Source organism: Pimephales promelas, chromosome 16, assembly GCF_988280905.1.
Source record: "Pimephales promelas chromosome 16, fPimPro1.hap1.1, whole genome shotgun sequence".
Lineage (NCBI taxonomy): Eukaryota > Metazoa > Chordata > Actinopteri > Cypriniformes > Leuciscidae > Pimephales > Pimephales promelas.
Genome location: NC_142784.1, coordinates 15,441,584 through 15,452,861, shown reverse-complemented (window position 1 = coordinate 15,452,861; position 11,278 = coordinate 15,441,584). Strand labels below are relative to the sequence as shown.

General features: G+C 32.5%; 2 protein-coding genes and 1 long non-coding RNA gene across 10 annotated transcripts in view; 1 reads left to right on the top strand and 2 right to left on the bottom strand.

The window, feature by feature from the left end:
• The first annotated feature begins 467 nt into the window (after positions 1-467).
• On the top strand, positions 468-6,758 carry rhbdd1 (rhomboid domain containing 1). Of its 2 annotated transcripts, none has more exons than XM_089121065.1 (8): positions 468-702; positions 1,216-1,368; positions 1,568-1,847; positions 2,974-3,106; positions 4,593-4,681; positions 5,234-5,284; positions 5,509-5,597; positions 6,258-6,758. In XM_089121065.1, exons 1-8 carry the CDS (start codon positions 700-702, stop codon positions 6,273-6,275), a joined length of 816 nt encoding a protein of 271 aa, XP_088977191.1. In that variant the 5' UTR covers positions 468-699; the 3' UTR covers positions 6,276-6,758. The 2 variants fall into 2 exon arrangements, with proteins under 2 accessions (XP_088977191.1, XP_039527050.1); XM_039671116.2 differs by having other exon boundaries at positions 5,509-5,709; positions 6,257-6,758.
• A 512-nt stretch (positions 6,759-7,270) lies between these two features.
• Positions 7,271-10,249, bottom strand: LOC120478921 (uncharacterized). The gene is made up of 2 exons (XR_005622785.2): positions 8,307-10,249; positions 7,271-8,269 (listed from the first exon to the last, which is right to left on the bottom strand). It is a non-coding gene; the product is annotated as an uncharacterized LOC120478921 (long non-coding RNA).
• A 306-nt stretch (positions 10,250-10,555) lies between these two features.
• The window catches only part of col4a4 (collagen, type IV, alpha 4), a 94,829-nt gene continuing 94,106 nt past the window's right edge, over positions 10,556-11,278 (bottom strand). For all 7 annotated transcript variants that reach the window (XM_089121051.1, XM_089121050.1, XM_089121053.1 and 4 more), the window contains one exon: positions 10,556-10,870. In XM_089121051.1, coding sequence (XP_088977177.1) covers positions 10,622-10,870 — 249 coding nt within the window. In that variant the 3' untranslated portion in view covers positions 10,556-10,621. The remainder of the gene's footprint in view (positions 10,871-11,278) is intronic.

Genomic DNA, 11,278 nt, shown 5'->3' with positions numbered 1-11,278 from the left:
GTTCAGACATCTGAACCGTACCGTCCATCACTGTCCATCCATACAGTGTATTTTGAGTCTGTGCTCTCAAGGTTCTTTATTTAACATTAGTTAATGTATATTAACTAACATGAACTAACCATGAGCAATACATTTGTTACAGTATTTGTTAATCTTCGTTGATGTTAGTTAATGATAATAAAGCTGTTCATTGTTTAGTTCACAGCGCATTAACTAATGTTAACAAGATTTTAATAAAGTATTAGTAATTAACGTTTACAAAGATTAATAAATGCTGTATAAGTGCTGTTCATTATTAGTTCATGCTAACTAATGTAGTTAACTAATGTTAACTAATGAACCTTATTGTAAAGTGTTACCGTGTAATGATACAGTAACTCTTTTTGCAATGGTCAAAGAGTTCACTTACAGGGGAAAAAAAACAACAACTTACAAACGTCATGAGTGATGAGGTCACGCGACCAGAAGTCCCGTTGCGTCACTTCCGTGTTTACTACCTGACGAAACATGGTGAAATGAAAGTAAAATCCGACGTGTCCTACCCTTTTTATTACAGTCTATGATCATACTCTTTTGATTACAGTCTATGGTCCTACTGTTGATCGCTAATTTTAGGACTCGGGAATCGCTTGACACAACATCCAATTTACAACGTAGGAACTTCGAGCATTCAAAACAGCAGCTGTACATTCAGATGTAATGGTAAGTCATGCACAGTTATTCTGTCTATGTAGCCAAGAATACTTTATTTATTCCTCAAAATAATATTGATTGTATCAATATAATATTATAATTGTATCAATATTGTATTGTATTGATTGTATCAATATAATATTATAATATTGAGTGTATCAATATTATTGTAAAATGCTCTGTAAATGTTTCAAACAATTAAGAAGATACAGTAAATGTCTTGTTTTGATGGTATTTTTATGTGAATGCGCTTGTGTGCATCACTTACTATGAATTAATGATGACGGTATTGTCAAATGAAATGAAATATGCTATAATACCTTGAAATTACCCATTTACAACTATTTTAGATTCAGATAAAATAAATGACTACATTTAATGATAAAAAAGTATAAAAAGTGTTTTACAGACAGATGATATGAATTGGACTGGTATTTGAACACAGAAGCAGTCTTTCAAGAAATGTAAACTAAAACTTTTACATAGATAAGAAGTGTATGAGAATGTGGTTGTGTGTTTTAGATGCGCAACAGACACCGGGGATCCAATATCGGCCTGCTCCTGCTGGCCTCTCAGGTTTTCCAGCTGGGAATAGACAACATCCCACCTGTCACTCTTGCAACACTGGGCCTCAATGTCTATTTGTTCCTGTTTCCAGTCAAACCCCTCCTACAGGTAGATATTATCAACTATTATATACCATACCATAACAAAAATCTGACGATAGCAAGTGAATGTATACAATTTCCCAGCCATTAAACATATGCATACTTAACCGTTTATTTAAAAGGTTATTCAAATTTGTAGACACATTTCTTAATATGTTAGTGCTGATAAGACGTTTTGTAAACCTGGTCCGTTTGTGTGTTTTTAGACGTGTTTAAGTGTTCGGGAGGCGTACTGGTACGGAGATTGGACTCGTCTGCTGCTGTCACCGTTTCACCATGTTGACGACATGCATCTCTACTTCAACATGGCCTCCCTCCTTTGGAAGGGCATCAAGCTTGAGAGGAAACTGGGAGGCGCCTGGTTTGCGTACCTGCTCTCTGTCTTCTCTCTGCTCACCGGATTGGTCTACCTGCTCCTGGAGACAGGACTGACATGGATGACGGAAGACTCGTCGTATAGTCTACAGTGTGCGGTGGGGTTCTCAGGTGTGTGTGTTGTGTTGGATCATGATAACAACATCATTACTACAATTTAAAAGAACTGTTTTCCATTTCAATAGATTTTTACAATGTAATTTATTCCTGTGATCAAAGCTGTATTTTCTGTATCATTCCTCCAGTCTTCATTGTCACATTATCCTTCAGAAATCATTATAATATGATGATCTGCTGCCCAAGAAACATATATAAGATTAATATATTTCATCATGATCATTCTTTTCAGGAATCTTTGATTAATGGAAAGTTCAAAAGAACTGTGTTTATTTAACTGTATCATTGCAAATGTCTTTACTTTGGTAGTACAAAGTACAAATCCAAGAATTGCACACACAAAATGCAAAATGCCTCACATCTAACACCTTTGCCATAATATTATGTTTTAGATATATCATATACAGTTTTTCAAAACCTAAAGCTCTTCTTTCACGTGCGTCTATGAACATTTCTGGACAAAATTGAAAGTAATTTGGCAGAGAAATGTTGCAAACTTCATGAAATCAAGATTGAAACTTTTTTTTAATTTTTTTTTTTTACTTTAAGCGTTTGTTGTTGTGATTACAGTATTACAAAGTCCGAAAAACCTAAAACGTGACCTTTGGCCTATTCTAAAGCCATGATTGGCTGATGTTAAGTAAAGCAATGAGTCTTTGCACATGTGAGGAGTTTGTGTGAGGCACTGATGAATTACTGGGGCATTTTGATAGGTTGTATTTGAAAACTTCTTTTTAGATTTTTATGATACACATCGAGAATTCTGCGTTGTGGTTTACAAAAAGTTTTTTTTTATGAAATTGAAAACTGAGTATTAGTGTAAGAATTAGTGTATGGTTTTGCAGATTTGGATTTGTTAGATTGTCAGGTTTCAGAAATAGTGTGACGAGTAAGGATTTTGTGCGTGAGCAGTTGAAAAAAAAAACGTTAATGAATCTTTGTGGAATAAAATTTGAAACTTTTGAAAGGTAGTGTATGTTTTACTATCACATTAAAATCCTGTGCATTGCTGAGAAGAATAAAAATGGAGTGGAACAACAGAAATCAATTAATTTATGGATGTATTTTTCAATTTCTCTTGTTAGAAATAAGCATTGCAGCTGTTTGTTGTTTGTTTTAGGTGTTCTGTTTGGGCTAAAGGTGGTGAATAATCATTATCATCCAGGCGGAGCTACTTACGTCATGGGGCTGCCCATAGCCAATCGCTACTCCTGCTGGGTGGAGTTGGTCCTCATCCATGTCTTGAATCCGGGGTAGGCATCACACTCATTTCAAAGACACTAGAGAAACACAGAAATACTATTAGTCTTAGGGCAGTCCCGAAATAGGGACCTTTTCCCCTCGTCATGCAGTGCCCCACATTTCATTTATGTTTTTTTTTTTTTTTACAATATTATTTTTTTTAATTGCTGTTTAAAAATCCATTTGTGCAGCCGTCATGTTCTAGCTAGAGCAGGAAAGTAACCAACCAGCACATTTGTAGACAGGTATTTTCCCCCTTGTTTATTATTTTTTTTACTGTGATTTGACAATTCCATGTTTTTGTTAAAATAAAGAAATACAAGTTCAAGATGCACTAAATCTGGTAAAATGCATTTATTGTTTGCATAATCTAATGAAAGAAAAGTTTTTTTTTTTTCACAAAGATTAATGTAATAGCCTGTTATTCATAATATTTAGCAGACTGAACAGATGAGATACCATGGAGTAAATGAGATTGTATCACTCAAAACTGGGTAAATTAAGGGATTTTAGGGTCATTATCCATTATAATGGCAAATAGGCTTTCCAAAGATTGAAAATCAATACTTACGTAGTATAATTGTAGTACATTTATCTCTCACTCGTGTCCCGCAAAATCACATCTACATCCTGTAATAGAGCAATAACCAGGTGGTTACACTACAGACCATATGACATAATTTTTTTCCCTAAAGTTTTGATTTATTGTTATTATTGATTCACAGCATATATTAACCCTTTGGTTATCTTTGGGGTCTTTTTGACCCGCAAATTACTTTTGGTGATTTTTAAAAAAAAGTTCTCTTTGTCCAAATGGTATGAAAACTTCTACGCCTCTTAACACTGTCTAGATCTACCAAATATATATATATATATATATATATATATATATATATATATATATATATATATATATATATATATACAGTATATATATACATTGGAATGATATCTGTTTTTATGTTAGGGTGAAAAAATGCCGACACTTGTTTATCTTCGGGGTCCCTGGAGACCCCGCATTGTGGATATACAAAATTCATCATCAAAATCAGAAATAACGAAAAAACAAGCGAGTTTTTTTAATTTTAAAACTGCATTTTCCAAAAATCGTACATTAAATCATTTAAAATGATCCATGCTATTATCCCAATTATTGAAAGTTAGAAATCTGGGTCTTTTATAAAGTAAATTTGACATAAAATGCAGTTGTTGTTTTTTTGTAAAAATATTAAATATATATATATATATATATATATATATATTTATAAAAAATATATAATATAAAATATAAATATTAATTTATAGAAATTTAAAATATATCAAAAATCCTCCAAAAACTGCACACATGTTGAGTAAAAACATTAATAAACAAACTAAAATGACATTTGTAAAAAAAATATATATATTATTCTGTTACAAAATTAAATGTTATTGTCTGGGATCCCTGGAGACACAAATGAAGATAATCAGAGGGTTACCACACTTTCACTCTTGCAGGACGTCATTTGTTGGACATCTGGCTGGGATCCTGGTTGGGCTGCTTTACACGAAAGGACCACTAAAGAGATTAATGAAAACATGTGCAGGTAAACGCAACAATTTCAGTGTTATGCATGTATTGTATAACAAAATATGTTAATACTGTACGCATATGCACACTACTGTGCAAAGTTTGGGGTCAAAGATGTGTTAAAGTGATCAAAAGTGACCGTAAAGATATTTATAATGTTACAGAAGATTTCTATTTAAAATAAATGCTGTTCTTTTTAACTTTATATAAATAAAAAAATCCAGATTTTTCTTAATCAATTTAATCACTTTCCACAACAATATTAAGCAGCTCAACTATTTCCAACATTGATAATAATAATAAATGTTTATTGAGCAGCAGATCATCATATTAGAATGATTTCTGAAGGGTCACGTGACACTGAAGACTGGTGTAATGATACTGAAAATACAGCTTTGATCACAGGACTGTTTTAACTCTATTTTAGATCAAATACATGCAGTCTTGGTGAGGATAAGAAACGTCTTTCAAAAATATTTAAAAACGTTTGAATATTAGAGCATGAGGATACCTACTCTGGGAATAAATGCATCCGGTCACATAAACGGTCTTCTCTATGTCATTTCAGGCTTTGTGACATCAAATGGGCATCATGGAGGGACATACTACAATTCATCAGGTATACAGTAACAGATCTGGATATGAAATCTGAATCATTTATCTCTTTTTGTTTTATAGGGAAATATTCAAGTTGTTAAAAAGGCAGCTATTACTAAATCACATCTGTCCTCAGAAATGGCTATGACTTTGAGAGCCATTAAAGATGAAAGTTTTTAAGGACTGCTTCCTAGTCCATTATAGTCCTCAAGTCAAGATGCATCATTTGTATGTGTGTGTTCACAGGATACAGTGGATATGGCATGCCGAATCCTCCAAACACACATTATGGACAGCAGTCATTTAATCGCAGGCAGTATGGCGCCCCCTACAGGGATCCGTACGACACACACATGCCCTCTGCGCCGCCCCAGCATCCCTATACAGCAGGACTGTCAGATGAGGAGCAGTACCAGGCCGCTATCAGGGCCAGCCTCAACGACACAGGTGAGTCAAGATGTGCTGAGAATGACCACGTTATTCCATTTAAAAGTGCTTAGTGCTTGTAAAAGTATTGTACTTTTATGGGGTTAGTAAGATTATTTAGTTTATTTATTTGAAAGAATTGACACTTTTATTCATAAAGGATGCATTAAATTGATCAAAAGTCATAGTATACTATAGTACCAGCTAGGGCTGTCAAACGATTAATCGATTCCAAAATAAAAGTTTGTGTTTACATAATATATGTGGGTGCACTGTGTATAATTATTTTAAATATATAAATACACACATGCTTGTATATATAGTTAAGAAATATTTTCATGTATACTGTATATCGATTTATATATAATTTACATTTTATATAAATATAAATATTTTATACATAAATAATATTTTTTTTCTTCTTAAATATACATGGATGTGTGTGTGTATTTATATAAATACAAAATAATTATACACAGTGCACCCACATTTTATTTTGGATGCGATTAATCGCGAGACAGCCCTAGTACCAGTTACAAGGTGCAACTTTGTTATTTTTGCTTTGTAGGAGGCTCTACGCAGGCTAGACCTTCACAGGGCACTTATTCCTACTCTAACCCGACGCCTGAAGAGATCCGCTGGCGACGACTTCAGAGGTTTACCAGCTGAGCACTTGGAGAAGCTTGGGTAACACCACTAGATCGTTTACGTGAAAGACAACACTAAACAACCAATCGGAGCTAGCGGAGAAGTCTCTTTCCCCTTTAATGTTTCCAAGGCTGCTGCCTGTACTTTTAATAGCAAAAAGCATTTGTTTTTGCTTTAAATGCTGCTCAGAATGTATTTATGTTAAAAGTGTAACATCCATGACACATGGTTGTAGATACGAGTGCCTTTTGCAGTGCTGAACGCAACTGTCTATGTGCCAATACGTCTTTCTAAAGTTTGTTTGTGAATCTTCTCTAGCACATTGCACTTGATTAATTCCAAACAACTTTTCTTCTTTAGTAACTAGTTTCTTAAGAAAGTATATTTTTTTGTAATCAAACAATAAACCATGCTTTTTCTGACATGTTGTTCATTGGTTCCAAGATATTTCTTTGCTCATATGGTATAGTATAAAATATTGAGTAAAAACGGGTCAGTATAAAGAGATGGAGATCAATTAAAAATTAGTCAGTAAGATTAAAAAAAGAAATAAAGAAATTAATGTTTATTCGGCATGGATGCATTAAACATCAAAAGTCACAGTAAAGACATTAACATTGTCACACATGGTTTTTATTTTAAATAAATGCTGTTCTTTTCAACTTTCCATTCATCAAAGAAACTTGAAAAAAAATGCAGTTTGCACAAAATATTAACCCGTTTTCAACTGATGATAATCAGAAATGTTTCTCGAGCGTCAAATTATCATATTATAATCATCATATAGAAGACTGCAGTAATGATGCTGAAAATACAGCAGGAATAAATTACATTTTTAAAGTATATGATTAAATTAGAAAACAGCTATTATAAACTGTATTAATATTCCCCCAAAATATATATTTTACTGTATTTTTATCAAATAAATGCAGCCTTGGTGAGAATAAGAGTCTTAAAAACATAAAAAAAATTGTACTGTACCCAAACTTTTGAACGGTTGTGTATTTATTAGATTTTTATACAGTACAGTGAGTTATGTTAAAGATAAAAAAGTGGAATATTTTAATGGAAAAAAAAAAATCAGGTCATTATTATTATATAGCACCAAAATAGCACCAAAGTAATCTCTAGCTACATAAATACTCTTGACATTTAGTAAAAATATAAAGCAAAGCTGTTCTGTCAACAGTGGTGTTTCTGCAACTACGGGTACTTTCGAGTAACCCAATTAAAAAATTCTAGTCTATGAATTTAAATTTTAACCACCACATCTGTAATATACATAAAAAAATGTACACAAAATATAATCTAGTTGTTAAGATTTTAATCTAGAACATGTTTATTTTTTATGTTTCATGTTATCTTTTTTTAAAATTGTCCTTACTGCAACATTACAATAACGTTTTATACATTTTTCTTAAGCAATTTCTACTAAAAAAGTTAATATATTTAAATAGCTTTTTCCAAATTTGATGCGGTTTTGTAAATACTGATTTAAAAAAATAATATACAAAATAGGGAATTTCATATTTTTTTTCTGTGCCATCATGTACATGTAAAATTTACAGTAACCTTAAATGTCAAATGTTTCCATAAAATATGATAACAAAAGATAACATATTTAACTTTTTATGACAGATGTTGCAATTTCAACTCATCTTAAGTGTAAAAACATTTTTTTGCAAATGAAAATGAAAATAGAGCAGTGCTGCGGTAATGACATCTTGTGTCGAAAAAGGACACAATGTTAAACTGCCACGACAAAAAAATGGCATTTTTATATATTAATATATACTTCAGTACTAATAATATACTGAATATTTGTAATTTAATATACAGTAAACCTTGAATTTGTTTCTACCGCAACACAAGGTCTTTACCGCAACACCTAAATCTACTGCGGTAAAGACATGTTGGTGAAATCCCATTTTTGCTAATACTTTAGCTAATTGGCAGCTAGCAAGGCCTACCACATAAGTTTTGTCTCTTAGCATCTTAATATACATGAATTCAACAGTATTATGCAATTATTTTTTTAAATGTAGTTCAAAATTCACAATTATTAAGCTGAATGGTAAGGACGCACAATAGAGCAGAAAAGATGATGTTTAGATGATGAGACCACGGGTGTGGGACATTAACAAAAACGGTGTTTTGAGCTATAAATGCTTCATAATATTATATTTAATCACATTTATCAGTAATTCATTTTTTGTCAAGGTGTGTAATTGCACTGTGAATATATTTATGAAATATCAAAAGACAAATTTGAACATAAATCAAAAATTTCACTGCTGGGACTTAAAAGTGGTGTTAGTTTCATTTAATGGCTCAAGTTAGTTTATTGAAATATTTATATACAGTTACATTGTGAGGTTTGCCTCCTAAATGTTATCTATTTTATGCTTTAATAAATCTTACATTGTTGCACCCCGAGCCCAGTCCACCTAGGAGCATAACATTACTCTTTTTTCCATGCAGTTCACTTCATATAGTATAGCAATAATATCCTAATGAATTTGAGGGAAACAAATCCCATGAAGCATTGCGAACGGCATAATCGAATTAGAAAAATAAAACTACACATTTACAAATTTTGATTATATATAAAAAACAACATCTTTAAAGTTTTTCAAAATGTCTGTCTGTATATACAAACATATAAGTATTTTGAGAGCGTATGGAGATCGACAAGATTATGTCATTCGAAGTGCTTCATGGGAGTGGGCGGAGCTAAAAACTCTTGGCACGTTCAATTTCTTTCGACTCTGATTGGTGTAACTTTCTGTACAGTATCATTGGTAATGTAGTTTTTCCACAATGCTTTCTGCTGTTAAACACAATTAATGTAAAAGATAAGCTGAAATAATGCAGGCTGAAGGCATCAGCAGAAACAAACATGGATTAACTACCTCATAGCTCGGAGTAGGTTTATCTTTAAAATATTCATAAGTTATCATTCAAAATTAATTTCCCTATGGATTTTTTACTTCTGGAACCTGACGGTTTCACTCCATAGGGGGAGCCACTGTGGCTTTTTTTTTCATACGTCATTTGCACCTCAGAGCCTGTCTTCTTAATGGATAATATATATATATATATATATATATATACACGACTCAATTGTACGCATACGTTTTTATACGCGTATTTTTATAATTTATGCACATCTTGGTGTTTGTGTGGAAACATAGCAGATAATAATGTATATCTTGAATGCCATGAGATTAATTTGTCTCCCAAAATAACTAAATATTTTAAATCTTCTTGAATATTCTACAAGAGAACAGTTAAGAAATGTTGCCTTGGTTTCCTTTAGTTCCCTATCCCTAGAAAAATAAACGGAAAAGGTGTGGTCACAATTTTAGCATTTGGTGTGCTAACACTTCTGTTGGACCAACCTAAACCTTTTGTGAAATCTGTGTGAGGAAATCTTTCGCCCTCAAGTGAAATTCCAGATTGCTTGGATTCCTATAAAAATTACTGGCTTTTACCCACTGGATGTGCCGAACAACGGGAAAATGTGACCACACTTTGATGCTGCACTAAATGCTTGGTTTGAATTCAAGAAAATGAGAAATTCAAGTCTAGAAAACCATTACTTTTTAACAGTCATTTGTTAATTTCTATATAGAGAAAACTCCACCTACATGACAAAAGGTGCCTTTTCTCTGACCGCAATATCAATTCAGCTAGCAATGGCAACGGCTGCAAACAGACCTTCCCATTTGATTTCACTGGATCACAAGATTCATTATCAAGGTTTCGTATTCATCTTTTAGGTTAAAGACCTATAAGCACCATATAGACCTAAAGTAGCATTACAATACTAAGCTGATAATGTTTGGTCATTTGTACACAAACATAATAGTTGCTGATACAATGATCCAAGGAGAACATGAATATTGGTGTATAGGAATTTGTGCAAAAACGGTCTTGGTTTTTACAATTTTTAAGTCATGTAAGACAGCTATGTTGGAACAAATCCAGTAAAGTAAAAAGTTCAGTTTTTGTCATTAAAAAATGGTCACAAATCATGTCCATTATATCATAAAAAAGTGACCAAAAGCATCTCCATCAATTCCAATTCAGTGACCTATTTGCATTCTAGCTTTTATTATTATTTTTTTTTTTTGTAAAAACCAAAATCCCTGCACAAATTCCTATACACCAATATTCATGTTCTCCCTGGATCCTTGCATAAGCAACTATTATGTTTGTGTGCAAATTATCAAACATGATTTTATTATTATTATTTTTTTTTAGAAATCATGCATGACTTATGTCAATTGTTGGGATCATTCATCATGCAGACGTTGCATTTGCTGACACTCTCCTGTCCAGGACTTTGAGGATTGGAGTTAAAGTGCTGCATGTTTTCTTTTGTCAGCCAAAAACTGAAGCTGGAGGTGAAATACTGGCATGTGCCAACCGGACCTCGGCACTCCATGAACGGCTGACTGTGGAAGTTCTGCAAGCAGCTTCCTGTTGACGCCAGAGACTGTTCCCCTGCCTTTTTCTCTGATCCTGCATACTGTAACACCAAAATTAAGTTGCATCATGTGATTGGTTTAAAATGTAAAGAGATACAGTACACACTACTACTCAAAAGTTTGAGGTTGGTAAGATTTTTCTTTTGTTTCTGAAAGTCTCGTAGGCTCACAAAGGCTGCATTTATTTGATTAAAAATAAAGTAATATTGTGAAATATAATTACAATTTTAAATATCTGATTTGTATTTGATTATATTTTTAAATGTAATTTATTCTGTGACCAATATTGAATTTTCAGCATCATTACTCCAGTCTTCAGTGTCACATGATCCTTCAGAAATCATTCTAATATATTATATAAATATAAATATATACAAATATAAATCTTTACTGACACTTTTGAACAAATTAAAACATTTGTGCTGAATAAAATGATTAATTTCTTAAAA